At 43.0% G+C, this 23195-nt stretch overlaps 1 protein-coding gene across 1 annotated transcript in view; it reads right to left on the reverse strand.

The window, feature by feature from the left end:
* LOC149371928 (uncharacterized) overlaps window positions 1–23195 on the reverse strand; it is a 510412-nt gene that overhangs the window by 86332 nt on the left and 400885 nt on the right. The window contains exon 3 of the mRNA XM_089581374.1: window positions 19023–19137. Within this exon, the coding sequence (XP_089437500.1) occupies window positions 19023–19137 (115 nt within the window). The remainder of the gene's footprint in view (window positions 1–19022; window positions 19138–23195) is intronic.

Here is a 23195-nt window from a genome sequence, read left to right on the forward strand (position 1 = left end):
TAATTGCTTAGCGAGGGCCTCGATTCTGGCAGCCTTGACGCCTTAGGAAGCATAAGAGGGTTCTCACGCAGCTTCCACCCTCTCCGTTCGATGACGTTCTACGTCACACCTGCGGTAACTCAGGACGTTCTACGTCCGCCGCTTGTGAACGTGGGTGGCGCTGATGAACACTCTCAGGGTTAGGTTGCTTGTAAACATAAATACCCCCGAAAGCAGAAGAATTGACAGCCGTCGCCGTAGCTCAGAGGTAGAGCACCGAACGCGTAATTCGGAGGTCGTGGGTTCGGATCCCACCGGCGGAAGGTGGTTGTTTTTTCTTCTGCTTTTCTAATCAGTTATCTTTAAACGATAACATATTCAGTAATATTCTAAATTGAGCAACACCACAAAATAAATAACTTTAAAAAAAAATCCCCTGTGCCCCTTGGTTTCTGTGGCTGTTGGCTTCTGTCATATCTATAACGAGCCCCTCATCCCCTTCCCTTGTTTGCTTAATTGCTTAGCGAGGGCCTCGATTCTGGCAGCCTTGACGCCTTAGGAAGCATAAGAGGGTTCTCACGCAGCTTCCACCCTCTCCGTTCGATGACGTTCTACGTCACACCTGCGGTAACTCAGGACGTTCTACGTCCGCCGCTTGTGAACGTGGGTGGCGCTGATGAACACTCTCAGGGTTAGGTTGCTTGTAAACATAAATACCCCCGAAAGCAGAAGAATTGACAGCCGTCGCCGTAGCTCAGAGGTAGAGCACCGAACGCGTAATTCGGAGGTCGTGGGTTCGGATCCCACCGGCGGAAGGTGGTTGTTTTTTCTTCTGCTTTTCTAATCAGTTATCTTTAAACGATAACATATTCAGTAATATTCTAAATTGAGCAACACCACAAAATAAATAACTTTAAAAAAAAAATCCCCTGTGCCCCTTGGTTTCTGTGGCTGTTGGCTTCTGTCATATCTATAACGAGCCCCTCATCCCCTTCCCTTGTTTGCTTAATTGCTTAGCGAGGGCCTCGATTCTGGCAGCCTTGACGCCTTAGGAAGCATAAGAGGGTTCTCACGCAGCTTCCACCCTCTCCGTTCGATGACGTTCTACGTCACACCTGCGGTAACTCAGGACGTTCTACGTCCGCCGCTTGTGAACGTGGGTGGCGCTGATGAACACTCTCAGGGTTAGGTTGCTTGTAAACATAAATACCCCCGAAAGCAGAAGAATTGACAGCCGTCGCCGTAGCTCAGAGGTAGAGCACCGAACGCGTAATTCGGAGGTCGTGGGTTCGGATCCCACCGGCGGAAGGTGGTTGTTTTTTCTTCTGCTTTTCTAATCAGTTATCTTTAAACGATAACATATTCAGTAATATTCTAAATTGAGCAACACCACAAAATAAATAACTTTAAAAAAAAAATCCCCTGTGCCCCTTGGTTTCTGTGGCTGTTGGCTTCTGTCATATCTATAACGAGCCCCTCATCCCCTTCCCTTGTTTGCTTAATTGCTTAGCGAGGGCCTCGATTCTGGCAGCCTTGACGCCTTAGGAAGCATAAGAGGGTTCTCACGCAGCTTCCACCCTCTCCGTTCGATGACGTTCTACGTCACACCTGCGGTAACTCAGGACGTTCTACGTCCGCCGCTTGTGAACGTGGGTGGCGCTGATGAACACTCTCAGGGTTAGGTTGCTTGTAAACATAAATACCCCCGAAAGCAGAAGAATTGACAGCCGTCGCCGTAGCTCAGAGGTAGAGCACCGAACGCGTAATTCGGAGGTCGTGGGTTCGGATCCCACCGGCGGAAGGTGGTTGTTTTTTCTTCTGCTTTTCTAATCAGTTATCTTTAAACGATAACATATTCAGTAATATTCTAAATTGAGCAACACCACAAAATAAATAACTTTAAAAAAAAATCCCCTGTGCCCCTTGGTTTCTGTGGCTGTTGGCTTCTGTCATATCTATAACGAGCCCCTCATCCCCTTCCCTTGTTTGCTTAATTGCTTAGCGAGGGCCTCGATTCTGGCAGCCTTGACGCCTTAGGAAGCATAAGAGGGTTCTCACGCAGCTTCCACCCTCTCCGTTCGATGACGTTCTACGTCACACCTGCGGTAACTCAGGACGTTCTACGTCCGCCGCTTGTGAACGTGGGTGGCGCTGATGAACACTCTCAGGGTTAGGTTGCTTGTAAACATAAATACCCCCGAAAGCAGAAGAATTGACAGCCGTCGCCGTAGCTCAGAGGTAGAGCACCGAACGCGTAATTCGGAGGTCGTGGGTTCGGATCCCACCGGCGGAAGGTGGTTGTTTTTTCTTCTGCTTTTCTAATCAGTTATCTTTAAACGATAACATATTCAGTAATATTCTAAATTGAGCAACACCACAAAATAAATAACTTTAAAAAAAAATCCCCTGTGCCCCTTGGTTTCTGTGGCTGTTGGCTTCTGTCATATCTATAACGAGCCCCTCATCCCCTTCCCTTGTTTGCTTAATTGCTTAGCGAGGGCCTCGATTCTGGCAGCCTTGACGCCTTAGGAAGCATAAGAGGGTTCTCACGCAGCTTCCACCCTCTCCGTTCGATGACGTTCTACGTCACACCTGCGGTAACTCAGGACGTTCTACGTCCGCCGCTTGTGAACGTGGGTGGCGCTGATGAACACTCTCAGGGTTAGGTTGCTTGTAAACATAAATACCCCCGAAAGCAGAAGAATTGACAGCCGTCGCCGTAGCTCAGAGGTAGAGCACCGAACGCGTAATTCGGAGGTCGTGGGTTCGGATCCCACCGGCGGAAGGTGGTTGTTTTTTCTTCTGCTTTTCTAATCAGTTATCTTTAAACGATAACATATTCAGTAATATTCTAAATTGAGCAACACCACAAAATAAATAACTTTAAAAAAAAAATCCCCTGTGCCCCTTGGTTTCTGTGGCTGTTGGCTTCTGTCATATATATATATATATATATATATATATATATATATATATATATATATATATATATATATATATATATATATATATATATATATATATATATTCTTCAAAGTACGGTACCTGAACATACAGTGATTACGTTAATAGTTTACCCCTAAGCACTACATGTGCAGAAACGAAATACACAGTAATGACACTTTTGGTTTGGTTTGGTTTGGTGTATTGGGGTTTAAAGTCCCGAAGCAACTTAAGCTATGAGGGACGCCGTAGTGAAGGGCTCCGGAAATTTCTACCACCTGGGGTTCTTTAACGTGCACTGACATCGCACAGTACACGGGCCTCTAGAATTTCGCCTTCATCGAAATTCAGCCACCGCGGCCGGGATCGAACCCGCGTCTTTCGGGTCAGCAGCCGAGCACCATAGCCACTCAGCCACCGCGGCGGGGTAGTAATGACACTTTTAAGGCGTCTCTGTTTGTAAATAATAATCTTTAACATTACGTTTCAGTTACCTGTACGCAATTTTTTTTTTTTTCAATGTATCAATTTCATCGCAAACCTTCTTCTGTTTTAGCGTCGCAGTTGTTGTTCTTCCGCTCAGCCGCGTTTAAAGACATGCGACTCGGTTCGATTCGTTGCGATTCGAACCGAAGGTTGTGAACGTAATAGTAGGCCAGACATAGCTTAGCTTTCTCCAATGTCAGTAGGTATTGTCAAGTAGCTGTAGGTATCTTACAGCGCCTATTTACACTGGAAGAATGAATATATTCATTCCCGCCGTAAAGAGTGCCGTGGTGAGGTACATCAGCGTTTCTGTGCTGTACCTGTATTTAATGTTGCCTCATTTTTTTTACTACTCTGTGATGGGTGCCTTTGGAAACACAAAAATGCATGATGGCATCAGCATTTGCAGGTCTTCAGAGCTATCTCCATGTTTTTTGCGCGTTAGTTGGCAATCTCTTTTTTCCTTTTCTACATTCAGATCATTATCCTCAACAACTCAACGCGAGTAGAGCTTTGCAGGTAGCGATAAGACTATTAGGCCTACTTCAGTTCCTCAAGAGCGCCACAATGTCATGTTTTTCCCCGCATATGCCTTGCTGGTAAAACAATTACCTGTTAATTACCAGAGCCGCTAAAACTCCTGACCTCTGCGTGGACAGGAATAAAAAGCAATTGCTAAAACTTAGGACTCGTGCTAATCGAGGACGCAAGGCTGATTGAGCTGCGCAATTTTAAGAAACGTGGCGTGTGGGATTGCTGCTTTTTCAGTCGGTTTCTGATTAATCAAATCTCACTACACACACTTTTTTCTCTGCTTACATAATGGAAATCTGGTAACTCAGATTCAGTTGTATTAGACGTATGGCTGGTCATGCCATTTAATTTTAAGCCCGTAAACAACACAGCAGGAACTGGATGAAAAAGAGCCCTAAAAATGAGACTAAAAAATAAATACTTCTCATATTGTGCGCTCACCCCGATATTGTGCAGGGTGTGAAAATGCTCGAAAATGTGCGTTGCAACGGCCACAGGATAGCAAGATCTCGAATTGGCCTACACTTGAATAGGGAACGAAAGAAACTAGCGATTCGAACGCCCAACATCGAGTTAGCGCTAGGAGGGAAAGTAGGGGAATCCAGAATCTGGTTGGAATACAGGCCGTCGGTTTTAACTGAGTGCGACAACCCTAATGTTCAAGCAGTGAACGATAATCTTAATATTATCATTACGTAGTGCCCAGCAAAAGTGGACAGAGTATTGTTAGAGTGGATACGAGCAAGCTCTCTCAGGAAACGAAAGATCTGATTAAGAAACGCCAAAGCATGAAAGCCTGCAACCCCAAAGACCGAATGCAACTGGCAGAGCTATCAAAGTTAATCATCGAGCGCAAGGTAACCCACATAGGGAAGTTTAATATGGAGAGAATCGAGCATGCTTTACAGAATGGAGATAGCCCAAAAATTGTGAAGAGGACATAACGGCATTGACAAAGATCAGATCTATGCGTTAAAAGACAAAGAGGTAAATGTCATTAGCAATATGGAGAAAATAGAGAAAATAGCCGAAGAGTTCTGCTCAAACCTATGCAGTACTCAATCTAATCAGGTCATAAATGAGAGAGGCAGTAGAACCTAGCAGTAGGACTTCCCGCAAGTAACGAAAGAAGAACTAAACAAAGTTTAGTTCTTCTTTCATGCGAACAAAAGAAAGGTGTTGGTGAGGATTATGTAACAGCAAAATCTGTTGAACGACAGTAACGAGATTTTACTAAAAAGAATTGGAGGGGACACTTCAGCTTCGCGATAACAATATGACGAGATAACGTTAATGAGGTGTGACTACGTATGCAGTATTGGTCATTCTCTACTTAACATTAGTATGTCGCTGGAAGTCCTCACACCAATCCTTGCGCAATGGCGAAGCAGTTAACAGATGCGCAACTGCCCTGCGATGGGAGGTGCTGCCAGTGGTGGGTCTTGTGTGACACAAGTTGGTCTCCGCGAGCAACCTCTAGCGATCAAACATTTAACTGCCAATTGTCAGAGTTTGCTCAAAACTCGGTGGCCTAGTTATGATGACGCCGCAAGGCAAGTAAGGAGTTTGTGATGATTGGGCGGCGCAGCTGGTACATAAAAGGCTTAATTCGAGAGATATACGAGATGCCTTCGTCCTCCAAATGCCATGGTTTCGGTGATAATATTGACAATAGAGAGCTTTAGCATAGCGTTAGCATGATAGTGGACATAAGGGAAATTACGTTAGCGCATCTGCTTGACGTGGCCGTGAAATGTAACTCTAAAATGGCCGCCGCTGCCGCTAACTTGCCAAAGTGTAATATTTCGAAACCTTTTAATTCAATTATTACAGCAGCGCTTATTTTCGCTCGCGAAATGACCTGGAAATCAAAATAAAATGAAATGATAAACGTAAAACAGTGGCGCCATCTAGTTAAAGCAATGTTAACCACAAACCGTTAGAGCAAGAATATTTTCCATCACATGACTCCTAATAATCAAAAAACTTTTCTAAATATCAAAAAAGTTCTTCTGCTACATCATTTCAGTACATAAAACACCGAGACAAAGCTTCAAATCTATTTTGTTTCGTTCCGGACGTTTGTGTTACGTTTCAGGCAATTACAGACGGTAGCAGTGCAGCTTGAGGTCCCATTAGGCTTGAGTGCTCCAGAATCGAGAGCGTATCTCAAAAACTGGGCTGAATTGCAGCTTAAATTTTATCGTTGGAGCAGGGTCAGTCATATCGAAAAGCAATAACGTTGGTAGTTGCCGGTAAACACATCCCGTACGGAATCGCAAGGACTGCTGAATCGGCTTTTGAAGCGGGCAGCTCTTGCTTGGAAGCACGCCGCCATGTTTTCACGCTAAGGGCGCTAAAGCTGCAACTGCCGCAAAGCTAACTTCTGCAAATTGCGTGCGTACGCTAACGTTATCTTCCCTTTAGCGTTCTGCTCATGACCACTCTGGACCCGCTATTCTGCTATGCACGCAATTATGCAAAGCCCGCTGTTCTGAAACTCTCTAATAATAGTCACTCGTGTTAACGTTAGTACGGCGTTAAGTAGCAAGTTTTCACGTCCTGGCCTAAATCGTGGTTCACCTCACTATTCCCTACCACTGTTACCGATAGCACAATTACTAGCACAGCTGCAGCTTAAAATGATAATGTTACCACTACTGAACCTACCACTATGCCCTACTGCCGCTGCTACTTGTACTACTGAAGTCTAGCAATATAAAAGCAGACACCCCTACGACCACCACTAATGTCACTCCTACTCACTACAACTACCGTTGCTAATACAGGCTGCTACTGAATACTCTTAAATACTAACATAACTACTACTGATCAGCACTTCTAGGGGTTCTCCTCGAGTTTCGAATGCGCCGCTGTACAAAATCCTTTCCTGCGTGACAATAATGATTAAACGAAGTTTAAATTTAATGCCTCTTTTCTGCTTTTTTTCCAATGAACCAGATTAAAACCGCTCTTGACAAGACGGACAGATATAAATGGCAGTGCGAAACTAGACACGATGCTCGCCCGCGGTCTGACTACTCGAGCGAGCTCAAAGTCGATCGACTGTTTAGAATGCCAAAGTTTCACAGAACAGCCGAACGAACACTTTGCGGGGTCTAACCTGTTTCGGATAACGCCAGAATCCATAGCTGCAGTGCGCAGTCAAGTAGAAAAAGGCTGAAAGCGGAAATGTAACCTGCCGATGCAGTCGCTCGCTGATTAATAGCTGGTGCGGCGGACACTCTTCTGTAGCGGCATCATTCGGTTCGCCAACAGGCGGCGGGCGATAACGATTAACGATTGGTCACTGCTCGAGCGACCCAGAGGCCGAGTGGCTTCCCTCTGCATTGTGCACCCGCAGTCGGTATTGAATCAGCGGTTACGTAACGCAAGGGCCCCGCGAGCGACCGATGGCTGCGGCAAACGACGATAGTCCAAAGTACGGGGTTATGCGTTGTTGAAGGAAGCTGCTTTGCACAAGATGTAAATAGTGCCCCAGCGACGCTTAATCCCCGCTCAAAATTGCCATAAAACTGCAGGTCGAACAGCAGAGCATGCATTTGCAGAAGGTAAATCAAGCTTTTTTCCATACTGCAATTTCCTTGCTAGTCCAATTTTGCTTGTCAATTTCAGCTGGCGTGGATAGATAGCACTCACGGTAAGGCTTGCAAAATTAATCTTAAAAGGTATTTTCGCTCTTAGAGCATGAGTTTAGGAGGATCGTTAGCTTTCTGGTCAGATTTCGTGGTAAACAGAAGTTATTTAGGCTTCCGTGCCGTCTTGCTCCACACGAAGAGGTATTCGTGCCCTTAATTCAGAAAGTGGCGTTGACAGCGCATTACCATCATCGGTGGCGCGACAAAAAATTTCCCACAGCTGGGAAAAGCGCCTGCAGTGTCCCTTTATTGGACTTGTGTGGCAGGCAAAACTTGCTGTAAACGGGTCCAAGGAAGGTTTGTTTGAGCTGACACTTCGTAATGGAGACGGGCCTGAAGCAGTGCCGCGCACATTGCTATCAACTGTGGACATCACACTAGCCCTATGTATAATAACTTCGCGGTTTTCTCAGCGAAACTGGGCTAAATTCATTCTTATAAATGTGCCCTAAATTCACATCTCTTTTCTGAATCTTTGCGTAGTGGTGCACTGGTCGAATCATAAAATAACTTTTTCTTTATATTGCCATTGGTGTTTGAGTTCAGCCAAGGCATGCTTTAACGCGATGGCGTAAAGTGTCCCTTGAAGCGGAAAAAGCAGCGTAGTCCCTTCGGCGGCATCCGGCGTTGTGTCGCGAAGCTCCGGATTTGTCGTAGAGGTTTGACGACATACTTCCAGGAGTGTAACAGAAAAATAAATAAAATGTTTCTAACACTTTGATTACTAGGCAGTAATATGGGTGGAACGCCATTACAACATGTAAACAAACAAAGTAAATAAATTACACTAAAAGAAAATCGCGGTAACCAGTGAAGATTAAAATCCTTCTGTATTTGCTTGCGAGTCAAATACGTTTCCGCTAGGGCATGTACCCACGTCTGTACGACTTCGTTGAAGGAGGTTTTATATAAATGTCCTGCCGTGTATGACAGATTGTGGTAGCTTATAATGTAAGCTATGTTTTTTTAAAGAGTAAACCAATTTATTTTAGGGAAAATATAAACGCAGACACAAAATTGGAGAACTGCCTCGCCAGGTATCGTTATTATGACGACAGTGCACACCGCACATAGTCAGGCTTAACAGCAAAAAAAGTCGCCAATTTATTTGAGGAACCATACTTTTTTATGTCTCATATTACTAGGTAAGAGTAAGAATGGAAAAATCAGAGCGTATTAAACAATATAGAGCGAGCTATCGCGTGGAGCAAAGCGGTGGCATCACTGTATTCGGTCTGAGTCAGGCGGGCAAGGCGCCGCTGTGCGGTCAACGTTAACCACGCAAGACCCGCAAGGGCCGTACCACAAACTCCGCCAGTTTTCTCGGGTACGTAATGCGAAGTGCTCGCGCTAGCGTTCTACTTGTGCAATGCAAACATTTCACACTTTTAAGGGGAACGCACTCAATGACTAACCCTGACATCTGAAAAGAATATATTAGCATATATTGCACGTGCAACGGTCCTGCACCCTAGGAATTTGTAATCATGCGGCGCAGGGTGCATATTCGAAAATGATGCATCACAATTTTTGCATCACGGTTTCATCACAATTCTGATACGCATGTCTTGGAAGGCATACGACTGAAGGTGTATATTTCGTCGCTTCGAATCCCTGCCTCAAGCTAGCCTCCAGCTTGACTAGCACATGTAAGCTATATGCATTGAGAAATCCCATGACGCCACCCGCAACGCTGCACAAGAAACGGTGGCGTCACAGCTTTGGCACGAAGGTCGCCACAAGAATGGCGGCACATGAAGGTCAGCGAGAAGCGGGTATACATAGAAGAACTACATGTATGACATTGTCTTAAGTAGGGGTGCTCGGCCTGCTGTGTGGGCCATAGGGCCGCTTGAGGATGGCAGCCTTTTTTTGCCATCACTGGAATTATTTGTGTGGCATTTGCGAGTACACACAGAAACACACACTCTCTTCTACTGATGGGACTAGTAATGCTTTTGCCTTAATATCGGGCCCAAGAGGAATTCCACTGGGGAATATGGCGAGAAATCGGAGAGCGCATATGGAGCGTGTTAGCTTTGCCCGGCTCTCTTTGTCTTCATCGCAAGCAAGAAATTCAGACAATTTCGTTCCCAGAGCAAATGCGTGGGTCACATGTTAACATGTTAGTCAACAATATATTGAAGTGACTCACATAATAAAAAAATACCCCTGTCATACTTCCTCTTGAATGTCTTGAAAGATGTTTTACATTTTGCATTGAATATGGATAGGGCGGACGTTGATAAGTGAAATGTGCTGTTAAGTGTGTGCCATTAAGTAAGCTTCAAGGCATAACGTTTTGTTGTTGTTGTTTTTCTTTTACTGCTCTATAAGTGCCTAAATTAGTCATCTCCCTTCCCTCGACTGCTGATCAGTGATATCCTGCAGGACGAGGCCTATAAAGAAAGTAAACCATTCGACAAAGCTCCTTTACGCTGCATTGAATATAGCAGGATGGAATAGTTCACTCTTGAGTTTAGTGCAGGAGTCAATTCGCTTACAACTCTCACCCCCACACTCTCGCCGCGTTGAAGTCTACTTGACAGTTCCAACCTCTGCCTCATAGTCTATAGGTAGATAGATAGTATGGTAAAAACTTCGAGTCTGCCCAGTACGTCATTTAACAGTTTTAGCTTGAGTCGGGACTCTACTACATTCACCGAAGAGAAAACAAAATATTGTTGTGTTGTTGGTGTCTTATGCGTCAGCTATCCGACCTAACGATTAGAGTTTGTCAAAGTTGCTTCAAATGGATCTCCAAACACAAGAGTTAATTTTAATGCCATGAAGGCTGATTTCCTAATTTGACAAAAATATCATCAGGATGCCAACCGTTAAGAGTTGATATCTACTAACTAGAGGTACTCCGCAAGAAGTAACGAACGCAGAATACACTACCACATCTGCCAGTGCCTTCACCTCTCAAGTAAATTTTTGCAATCTATGTTCCCTAAAGGCTTTTGTGATAGACGAAGCGAGTCACCCACTTATACAAATCCGTAACACTATCTTAGAGTTCGTTCTTTTTAACTACCCAACGCTGCACTACGAACGTGATGGTCAAGGCAGCAGTACTGTAAAGAAAATCGAAAAAAAAGACCGGCTAAACTCTGCTTATGACTTAGCTTTATTTAAATTCAGCGAGAACGAACGCCCATTCAGGAAACCGCCCCAGATGCCTGAACGAGGTTCAAAGAATCACATCACTCAATCTCCTGTGGGGCACCAAAGAAAGCATTTGAGATGCTCAGAAAAAACCACTCTCACAATTGGTGCCTACAGCAGCATTGAAGAGGCAATCTAGGATTTAAAACAACGTTATGAATAAAGGAAGAAACAGCACGATGAAACACGGACACACGAAGAAATGACACACACACGAGCGCTGACTCACAACTGAAAGTTTATTCTGGTGGAAAGACCCTTAAATAGAAAACATGAGGGGGTGGTTAACAGGGCTGCTCAGCGATAACCGGCAATCAGTATGGTCGCGTCACAAGATGATCCAAAAACACAACAGGGAACAAAAGAAAGTTATAAGCGATAAAAATACTGTGTAAAGGGCCGCGTAACAGTGGTCAGGTAGGTAACATCAACAAAAACTATGAAAAAGTAGCCAAAAGGGCGGGGAAAGGTAAAAACTATGAAGGACAAAGATGAAAATTATACAGGTGAAACCATAAAAATATAACAAATGTAAAAACGTTAAGAAGATAAAAGTTTTAAAAAAAGTGCCCAAAAAGCGGGTGTGGAACTAAAAGCAAGATAAAAGCGGTAGCAACGAGGATTCCGTGAATTAATCAGCTGTGTGTTGCGCACCAGAACCTTCGGCGTTAGTCAACGCACCCAGAAAATCTAGCTCTTTTTTTTACAAGGAGAGGGATGGAGTACTGACGCAGTCTTGACCGGCATATTGGATTTGGAGGGCTTCAACGATTTCTCTTGTCAACTTATCTCGTCCTCGCCCAACAGTGGTGCAACGATTAATGTCAGGGGTGGATTCTTTCAGGGGTGTTTTCATCGATTTTGCACTTCTTACAGTGCTTGGCCAGGTGCCCAGAAATGGCTATACTTTTAACATTGTTGTGGTGTTCTTGGAGTCTGATATTGATACACCATCCCGTTTGACCAAGATACCTCTTCCCACATGACACTGGCACAGAGTAAATTATTCCTGAATCACAGGGGACCAACTAGCCCGGAACCTTGCTCTTCTGTTATGAATAAGGCGTGAATCTGTGTTCTTGCATAGCGCTTTCTAGTTACGTCCTGCACTCTGTGCGCACACAAGCGCTAGGTCAGTCCCGGCCGCGGCAGCTGCGTTTCAAAGCGGATTGTAACTTAAATTACCTGCGCCAGTTCCTGCTCCCAGCCGAGCATCTGGTTTAGATCAAGCGTAGGGTTAACCTTCCCGTCTTATTAATGTCTACGTTAAAGACATTGTAACTACGTCCTAATGCAGAATACATTTTGTGTACTCAAGAGGTAATTATATCATCTTTCTATAATTCTTTGGAATGTGTAATTATATAGAAAAAAGAATGGCCAATCTTTAGTCGGTGTGCGTGGTTAAAGAATTAAAAATGAGTAGATTTAAATCTAAAGCTCTTGAATCGCGGCCACGAAACAAGATAATCGCTGTGCCGCTCTTTGTTTCTTTAGGTCCGGTTGTAAGAGAAGCTGTTCAGAAGTTTAAGGTGCTGGGTGTGCACTTTATTAGTGGTTTTGGTTACGATAAATATATCAATGCACTAGTAAATAAGTTAACCCATACTGTCAAAACTATTTGCCGGTTTGTTTATTTAACACCTCTAAAAGTTAATTTTTTCAGTAAATTTTTGTCTTGTTTCATTCATAGTCAGGAAAGGAGCATAGAACGTTGAGCAGTGGCCAACTATATTCTTTCCTAAACTACCTCCTAAAATATGGATATTTACCTTCGGAAGAAAAAAAATTGCGAGCGATTTACTTGTAGAATAAATTTATTTGTAGAATAAAATGTGCCAAATGTTCTTTACCTCTACAGCATAGAAATTGTTAATGCTTACAAAAAGAAAGTAGGAAGAAATGGCATTAATCTCTACAAGCTTTCTAATCTTCGCGGCACTGAGTCCGTTGATACGAAAAGAAGTGCCGGACTTTGTCATCGTTGCACGAGTACATAACACGCGAAGGCAACGTATGGGGGACTTTATCCCATCTATGAATTGAGTGTCATGCACTCCATGCAGATATTTTGAAATTTCCGCCTCAAGATTTTTATCATATATTTTTTTTTCTGTTTCAGCCTTTTCTGTTCTTGAATTTAGCATTGACCTTGTACACCTGCGACTACGTCGCGAACGTGGCTTAGCAATTCGTTTTCTTTTTGCCCTACTCCCGATGATTTCCGAACAAATTTTCTTTCTCCTTTTGTGGATTCGTTTTAGCATTACTCCACCTTTGTATGCAGATATTAATGCGTACATGTAAGCGCATTCATGTATTGTGCTCGGTGTATTTGAATATCTATTGCTTGTTTTATTGTCAACGTTAAATGTTTCCCCGTGCCCCATACCGGAGATGGCTACGATATTGCTCTGCTTTGTATTAGTTTCTTGCCGAGTTTTGGCTGTGTGAAAATGAATGGCGGACTCGTCAAGCTTCTTTCGCAGCCTTTTTCAGTGGCCCTCTCCATGTCTAATCGGGCTCATAAATTTCTTCATCTTGCCTTCCTTTTCTCCTTTTCTATTTCCCTCTTTCTTTCCCTCTTTATTTCCCTATTTCCTTCTTTCTTCCCCTCTTCCCTTCGTTCTTTCCCTCTTTCCCCCTTTCCCTCCCTCTTTCTTTCTTTCTCTCTTTCCCTCTTTCTCTCTTTCCCTCTTCTCCTCTTTCTTTCCCTCTTTCTTTCTTTCTTTCTTTCCATCTTTTCTCTTTTCTTCTTCTTTCTGTTCTTTCCTTGTTTTTTTCCTCTTTCTCTCTTTCTTTCTTTCCTTCTTTCTTTCTTTATTTTTGTCTTTCTTTCCTTTTTATTTCTTCCTTTCTTTCTTTCTTTCTCTTTTCAATCTTTCTTTTCTTTTCTGTTCTCCTTTCCCTCCTTTTGTTTTTTTTTGCCTTCGCTTCTTTAGCCGTTATTTCGTTCCTAATTTCTTACTTTTTTTGCTAGTGGCGCAGTATTACTCATGATTTTTATAATGAATATAATTTTTCAGCCGCTCAACGTATGAACTTCGGAACAGTACTTGTTTGGCTAGACGAGTAACAGCGGTTTTACGTCGGCCAAGATGCATGCAACTTTTGTCTTTTGAGAATATTTCAAGCAGTGGTTACTGCAAAGATTATAAAGCGGGGAAATCGGAAGCCTTCATTGGCGTCAGGAAGCTACTAAGCGCTTTCAGTCCTCGTAGACAGCAAATGGCTGAAAGAAAGTTATCCTGAGTTTGGATTTCTTGCAGAACTCACGCGAAAACACACGTTTCAAACCTGCTTCAAGTTACCTTATAGAACGAGGAGGATGACAAGTAAACACATGTAAGCCAACATATAAGCCAAGGCCGTCTTGTTCAAAAGGAGCAAAGAATGTTGGGCAGTGGCCAACTATATTCTTTCCGCAATCGCATAAGTTCAGCCTGAAGCATTGACGCGCATGTGATCCGTTGGTCAAAACAAACACAGGAGCAGAAAGAAACTAAAGCTGAAGAGAGAAGGACAAATGAAAAGACAGTGACAAAGAGACAAACAGGCACTCGGGTGAAAAACGAGTGGAGAAATTTCGGGCGCACTGACAACACTAACAGGAAAAATGGCTGCAGCTCTTTCACCAACCCAGACACACGGAACGAGTAAGCAAAAAAGAAATCTGCCGAAGCCATAGCTGACTCGTTCTTTTCGCTTCCTGCAGCGATAAATATCATTCTGAAGGGCTAGGCAGGAGGATGCAGCAAAGAAGGACAGAGAGAATCAGAATGGGGGCCATTCTTCTTTTCGGCCACTGTCAGGCAGGTTGACAATCCTTCCGAAGGGGATCATCTCTCGTCTGCCGCAGCAAGAACGCGCTTCACTTTCACATCGAAAGAAAGACTAATGGCGATGTCTGCTCCGATTTATGAGCTTTTTATATATCAGAACAACGTGGGGCTACCTCTGAGGCGTTCCACCCTAGAGCGGGCTTGCGAGCTTGCGAGAGCGCTGGGGGGGTGGCGAGCAGGTGCTGTGACTTCCACCTTTTCGATTTGTGGTGAAACGTTTCCGACAGGACAGGCTTTTGCAGAGCCAATATTTATCAACAGAAATCCAGTGGAGCAGTTATAAGAAAGGAAAGAAAAAAAAAATTATTTGGCACTTCCTTTTCACCCTATTGGGCACCGGTAAGTGACGCAAAATTAAAACAAAAGTCTGTATTGAAAAACAATTGACTGAATGTCTCTATTGGTGCCTTATAATTGATTTTCCACCCCTCATATTTGTTTTAAAGGCGACTGGGTTTTTAAAATATAAGTATGAGTACCACATTGGCCCAGAGATTCTTAACGCGCAGCGGTAAAAGAAGGAATAAAATACCATCCCCTTAATAACTATCAAAAGGGCACGTTCCCTATTTGCGAATTATGCAATAAAGCTCAATTTTCGGTCGAAATTGTTTTAAACTTAAACACAGCGGTTTGGGGCAGGAAAAACTAATGCTCCTTGTCAGACCAAAATGATGGCATAAAATGTGCGTGAGTTGGTAAGCTGCAATTCCTGTGCCCCTTTAGAGCGGCACTAGGAGGCTTTAATAAAAACGTATCAGATACACTCGAAACCAATTCGGCCACGGGGGTGAAGCCCTGTCTTCGGAACGCCAATTTTCTTCAAATTAAACGTTTTCGTAGCATATACTTCATTACGCTGTTTGTCCATGTAATATCGAGAACAGTGTCACAAAATATCAAGGAGCGAAACTCTAGTAAGGAAAAAACCCCAGCACTTATCTTCGTAGATTTTCTTTACTAATATATAAAGAAAATAAACTCCACACTTTTCTATATGCAGAATTTTATTCTCATTTACTTTGAAGGTTTATCGTGACTAGAACAAACAGAAATGAGGCGAGTTAATAAATATAATGTGAGAACGCAAAATAATAACTGGTGCCTGTATTGAAAACATTCAACATGCTTTCACTTGCTATTGTGATCTATTCTTTAGACTTTCTTCTTTGAGTTTTAAATGCGTGAACACATACGGCTGCATTCATATCGCACAGTGCGGACATGACATTCTCAAAGAAAATGGCGGAAATATCGTGTGCATGGTTTCCGTTGTTTAAAAACTTGGGAAATGCCACGAAAAGCCTCCATTCTTTGCCCAGGTGTAACCGTGGCAATTCGCAATCTGTTCAAGCATTCACTGCACTTTGCACGCTCCTTACTTTGGGGGCTTAGTGGATCAAATAAAAACATCTCCTCACCGAATCATCAGGAACTAGGTGATGGTTTCTTGCGGTAAAGCTCTATATTCTTTTCATCGGCCATTCATTAGGGTTCTTGATATGTGGATGAGAACAAAGGGGAGCTTTCTTGCATGCGAAGATCTGTCTCAAGCAAGTCTGAGTTTTTCTATTGCAATGGCAGAAAATTTCATTCACTCTTCTGCATAAAAGAGGAATTTTCCGGTCAATGTTCTCAGCAAAGTGCTCCGTTAGATATTGTTGTTTCCTGAGTAGAAAAAAAGGGCAGCAATCATTATCATGGTACTTTACGGAGTCCGTAAAGTGTGAAGAAACAAACTAGAAAGAGAGCGACTTTTATCTACCCATGTAAAGAAACAGTGACTGCGAAGGCTACGAAAAAAATCAGAAGATATAGACACAATTTGCTCACGTCTAAGTAATTATTGCGGCATTGGTTTGGAAGGTTGAAAAATTATTTCTCCCACATCATGCAGTAACAGGTGTACCTGTACTCATTAACGAGTTGGGACTTGTCTTCGTCAAAATAAGTGAAATATTTAAGAATACGTATTGCTCAGAGGAGTAAATATGTCATTTCTCTTTGTAGAAAGTGAGACATCACCTGGTGTTGCGAGGCAGCGCAAAAACAGCATGGATGGATCGGCTTAAAAAACTTGTTTAAGTATTGGTGAACAGACTAAAATGAAAGGCGCAATGTGGCGAAACGAAATTAAGTGTGCATAGCGAAGACATGTTTCAATGAAATCTAGTTATTACTAGTTATTTATAAAAATAAAATAAAAACAAAACGAAAATATGTTAGCCGCGGAATCTGCCATAAAAGCCTGAAGCACCTGAGCTGCGGCTAGCGGAAATCAAAGGACTAGGAGAGAACAGGGAGCGGAAAAAATAGAGATGAGCAGCGACATCAAAACATTTTCACAGCTTAATGCAGTTTTGAAAACAATGGGATCAAACGAAGCTTTCCTTACGGAAGAATATTTCTTGGATCACGCTTTCAGGCAACAAAATATGACAGCACAAGAGCAAGCGACAATGGCGTTAAGGAGACCCTCAAGACCAGGAAAGGTCTCGGAATGTCGGGCGCAGCTTTGTGCTGAAGGAATTCACACCACGTCCACCGAGCCCGCGGTCTCGATGCCATTTACGCGATTTCACGTGGCACGCCTGCAATGAACACTGTACCATGTTGTCCTTTTTTTTTAATGTTCATGTTCCCGTCTGCCCGGCACGAATTCCACTGAGACGATCCTAAGGATCGAATAAAAATTGTTCATGACGAAGACGAGAAGAGGTGAGTTTGAAAACAGAAGTTGAGGAGGAGGGCAACATGAATGCCATTGGGACCGTAAAATCTCCGGGGTTGAGACACTTGGTATGCAGAGTGCGTATTTGGTGGCATTTGTAGGATCATTGGAGCTTTTTTGTCTCTAACTAACGTCGAAAATTTCTTGATCGGTATAAGGGCTCTCTAAAGATTCACGCCAATAGCGGAACAGTGGCCAAGATTTTGAAAGTTTGCTGCTAAACAAAACAGCCAACTGTTAATTTGCTTGTATAAGTGGTCCTATACCTAAGAAACTGTGTGCTCCAATACACACGCATAAACCTGGCAATGCAAAGAGGCGTAATGCAAAGCGATGCAGCCAATATCTACAATAAGGTTATCTAAAAGGTGCTCAATCAGAAAAAAAAACGTCGGCTTTTTCTTGTAGAATTACCTAGAAAGGATGTAACAAGCCGCCTAGAAGGTTTCTATTCGACGCTGTCGAAAGTGGCTGTACCTTTTTGCGTAAGCACCCTAAAATTTTCAATACGTTCCAAACGCATTGAGTTGCTGCTCAATCGAAAGTTCTAATTTTTGTTTTGTGGTTTTAAAGCGCTGTGTAGCAAAATGGTCTTCCCAACTATATTTCTTCAGTGGATTAGCAAACTGTTGTTCGATGTCGTGTTCTGAAAACCAGATTTATTACCAGATTGACTGGTGCAAAGGAGGACTTCTTTTCATGGGTTATATATTCACGAAACTAAGTTATGTGTGCAAATGGTAACAGCTTTCTCTGAAGCTTCAAAGTTGAAGAAAAGTTTGGCTTATGTAAGATGGGCAGAACGAGAAGTTTTCTTTCACTGCGAACTTTCTGATAGAAATATAGCCCTTTCCTTTTTAGCCGAATGACAGAGCAGAGGAGCACTTGCTTCCCATTTTAAATGTACTCCACCTTGAGAGCTTCCCCTGACTAAATTAAATTAACACTATTGCCGCTTTTAGTTCATTGATCCGGCCTTGTCCTACCACCTGTTGGCCGTTCTGCACAGTTTAATTTGGAAATATAGCCTTCAGGTAGGCAATGGTCCTGTGTCCGCATTCCGGACCAGAAAGAATTTTTCTTCAACGGCGAAGCTTCTGAGAAACCACGGTCCTATCATTTTAAGCCGCTTGGCTGCACTCATAAGCTTGCTAAGGAGCAATTATTTTCAATAGAAATCTGCCTCACAAAGGTAATTTCAAGTCAGTACGTTGGGCTAACTACGACCTTGTGTCGAGTTCATAAATTCAGCTTCAGCCTACCAACTTCTAGGCTTATTGGATGAATTAGTTAGAGAAGTTACTGCTCTGGATAGGAGGTGGTCCAGATTTCGTGCTCCTACCACGACGTAATTATTTTCATCTGTGAAGCTTCTCAGAATATTCTCTGTGTAGGTGTTGCTGGGCTCGTGTAGATGCTAAGGAGCCTTTACTCCCTAGTTGCCCCTTTTGGTATTCGACATGCAGGAGTCTCTGTCGTGGTCAGGGTAAAAACTTCTCCACTAGCTCGCATCCCACCAGTGGCTGCGAAAAAAATACGCCAGGGAAAATCTGGCAGGGAAGACAGTATACTGGTGAACTTCCCAAACCGGTCGCATCGGTTCGTAGAGCGGTGGAAGGCCGAAGATGACACTCGTCATTTGGACGGGCACTCACCGCTGCTTCCGGTCTGTTTACTTACCTCGTCGTCTCTCCGTCGACTGTCGCGTTTCTTTCCACAGTGGCCCGGCAGCCCCGGAACACGAGAGTGCAGGAGAACAGTTGCCCATGAGCCGGCGCTGGTATTTCTCTTGCCCCTGCGCTTCAAAGGTAGAAAGAAGGAGAAGCTTCTGAGGGAACAAGTGAGGGCATGAAGTAGAGGGTGCCTGCAGTGCCTTAAAAGCGAGAAAGGATTTTGACACTCGTTGATTCAATGCGTCATGCTTAAAAGATGAAGTTTTTACTTCGTCTCAGTTTGCTTTCAGAATCAGAATCAGTCTTTATTGTTGATACATTTTGAGAGTACAGCATATTATGCAGAAGAAGGTCCCGAAGTCAGAGACAGTAATTGGACCTCCTGATTAAACACATCTAGTAAAACATTTAACAGCATACGACAGATCAGATAAATATACAAAACAGAATATACACGTATGAGATACAATTAAAGCAGACACATGGGAGAGAAATAAAAGCTATTAAAAAGGACCACCGAAACATATAAAGTTGTACATAACTAAGCAAGCTGGTGTCATACTGAATTGTAATGAGGATCATGAAGCAGTGCAAAATGCATGTAGGAAGAAATGAAAACAAATTAATCAGAATTAGGGCTCATTGCTAAGGATTGATCGTTTAAAGTGCGCTTTAAAGTTGAAAATTGAAGGAGATTTTTTTAGCTCTATCGGTATAGTGTTCCAAACAGCAACTGATGAGAAATGAATTGCCTGTTTCCCGTAATTGGTGCGTACTTTAGGTAGGACAATATTGTTATTGAGTGCGAACCGAGTTATGTTGGCGTTTACAAGATAACACTGTGGTATGAGAGGAAGAGCGATTAGATTGTTGACAAGTTTGTACATGAGAATGCCAAGAGAATATCTAACAAGCTGTGATACGGAGAGGATCTTATGATCCTGAATAATGAAGGCTGCATCAGTGTAATAAAAACTGTAGGTAAGTATACGAATGGCTTGATTTTGAATTATCTCCAATAATCTTAGATGAGTAGCATACGTGGTTCCCCAACATACTATACAGTAACTGATGTGTGGGTGTATAAATGCGTAATATAAGGATATTAATGTACTGTTAGAAAAGTACGAACGAGCTTTAATAATGATTCTCAAACCGTATGCCATTTTTTTCTTTATACTGGTTATGTGTTTATGAAACTTTAGATTGCTGTCCCAATGCACACCCAGAAATAAGGCGAAATCGCTAGCTTCTATAAGATACTGACCAATTGAGACAGGAGGAGTGGAAAGTGACTGCCGTTGATGTGAGCTGAAAACAACGAACTTCGTTTTGCTTGAATTGATGGTCAAACTGTGTTGATTGCACCAAGATAGAAGATTGTCCAGGTCATGATTAAGTTTTGATATGAGATTAGTAACGCTTGAATCTGAGGTATAAATTGTGGTGTCGTCAGCGTATAATATGCAATTGGAGGAAGCGAGGCACTTTGGTAATGTGTTAATATGAATTAAAAATAAGAGGGGACCCAGAATAGAACCTTGTGGCACACCTGAGTTTGTAAACACAACATCAGAGTAGACACCTGAAATAGTGACGGTTTGTGATCTATTTTGAAAGTAATTTTGTAGCAGTAATAACGGGGGGCCGGCGATACCAATTTCTTCTAGCCTAGTGAACAAAACTGGATGATTGATGGTGTCAAAAGCTTTTCACAAGTCTACAAAGACGGCTCCTGCAAATTTCCCTTCATCTATGGCAATTCTTAATTTGTCTGTAATAGTTATAAGAGCAAGTTCAGTAGAATACCCAGAACGAAAACCAAACTGATATGGCGATAATATATTAAATTTATCCAAATATTTAACAAGACGATTCGCGATTAGCTTTTCAATTACTTAATGCCGAAAAGAGCTTGTCTGGCTTGCTAAATGTTTGACACCTTTTGCCTCGACATTAAAACATGGCATTGAATATAGAGTGCACGTTTTCGTTCAAATAAAAATTAAATCTGCCCCTTCAGTCTCAGCTTGCTGACGTCATCGCTGCCACCTGAACTATCGGGTAGGAGCCAGCGGGCAGGATAGCATACGTACGAAGGAAAAATTTGAGGAGGACTCACTGTTGTGACTTCAGCCGGCTCGGCATAACTAAGTATATGTGTGCTTCACGGTCCCATAATGAGTATCACCAAGCATGCGCTTTGACTCATGGTGTCGCTACTGTAGACTTTACAAGACGAATTGGTGGAGCTGATGGTCCTCATTTCCCATACCTAGCCATTTTTTTCTGATTATAGAAGTAACTCATTTTCATCAACTCACTCATGTCCAAGTCTTCTCTTTTGTGCTTCAATAGAATCATAACCGCCTGGTGTCTGCTCAAGAAAATTAAAGTAATTAAAACTTTTCCTCATTCAAAGCATTGAAAATGTTTGCCTTGCACAGAGTGCATTGTGTAGATTCTGTGCTTTGAAGGCAACTATCTTATCATCGTTACTTTACGATAGAGAATAGCTCGGAGGTAGGAGGTAATCAGACACGGTTAAATGTTTTGAAATTGTTTCAAGACGTTAGCACAGACACCGTCGGGGAATCTCAAGGCTTCAGAGATTTCTTGTGTTGCTTCCTGTTATATGATAAGTGGCATAGTCATACCTCATCTAGAATAGCCCCAGGAGATTGGACAACAATAATCATATATATTTCTGCCCATGGGTGCACACCGTCTCTTTGTATTTCTCTTTTCCAGGCCTGCCCGACCGCTCAGGTGGCAGCAGTTTTTCCAGACAGCTCAATACAAAGCAGATCATTATTCATTTAAGCATAATAGTACAACGAAAGATTGCAGTATTGCTCCAAAAAAAAATCGCGAGCACACAGCGCCCGTCTTTATAGTTACACAGCTATTCAGTTCTTGTTCTTCGCTACTAAGTATTACACAGACGCCCGCGTTTTTAGCCGCGGGCCCGCTAGGGTCGCGGCTGCTTTCTGTCTGTGCGCATTTGGTAGCGCCCACGTCGGGCTCTGTGCTGGGTGCATAAATCAACAGATGGTGAGCGATGTTGAATTCTCAAGAGAGTGCAGAAGGGCGGTGTTCGGTCGCGCAGTGCCGGCAGGTGCCTGCTAGTCCTGTAGAGGATCTATTCTCGGAATTGGGGCGGAGACATTGATCGATGGACAGACGCCGCCTTCGAATCGCGCGCACGCGAGTGTTGTGGCGTGCTACTCGGCCCCGCCAACTAAGCTGAGTTGATACCGAAGGGCGCGGCAAACCATAAGGAGTTTTTCATCCCCTAGTGAGAAATTCAAAACGAGTTCTCCCGTACTCTTGCAGCACGTGATCACAAAGAGGAGGACAATTTTGTAGTTGGTTGCTTTTCCGATCTTGAGGTTGCCAGAAATTACAAATAAAACTGCGTTGACACTACAACCTTTAAGCTACCATGAACCAACTTGCCAACAAATCATCTTGCTGATTAGAGTTGATGGCTGTGTGACTACATTAAATGTTTTTTTTCTGCCATTTCATCATCATCATCAGCCGGACTACGCCGACTACTAGACAAATGCCTATCCCATATCTCTGCACTTTACCCTGCCCTTTGCCAGCTGCGGCCACCGTATCCCCGCAAACTTCTTAATTTCATTCGATCCTAGAACTTTGTTCTGCCTCCTGCTATGCATGACTTGATCTAAGCGCTTTGGTTCATCTAAGCGCTTTGGGGACAATTCGATCTTCATTACTGATATTTCTGTCAACACTGTGGGCTCAAGTGTGTAGGCGTTTCGCGCCCACGATATAAAAGTTATTGCAAATGCGCTTGAGAGGCAATTTTTCAGAGCACATTGTCCACTTGAAAACACGACCCATTGAAGAAACAAATATTCTCATTCTGTGCGCATTTGCAATAAACTTGAACCTTACCAAATAGTGCTCATAATGATTTTTGGGCACGAATTTTAGAAGTATGCAGCTAGAAGGCACATGAAACGCACCATCTTCCTTCTGTGGAGTTGTAAAACTTGCCGTTAGGAAAGCATCACGAATAACCTTCAACACTTTGAGGTTTCATGTTGACAAATGAGTATCTTTTAAAACGTGCAATTCAGGCTTTAGGTACGTTATACACGGCAGCACTTTTGTGTCCAGGTTATAAAATAGCGCATTATGCACCTTT

This window comes from Amblyomma mixtum, chromosome 1 (assembly GCF_055824585.1).
Source record: "Amblyomma mixtum isolate Tamu chromosome 1, ASM5582458v1, whole genome shotgun sequence".
NCBI classification, from domain to species: domain Eukaryota; kingdom Metazoa; phylum Arthropoda; class Arachnida; order Ixodida; family Ixodidae; genus Amblyomma; species Amblyomma mixtum.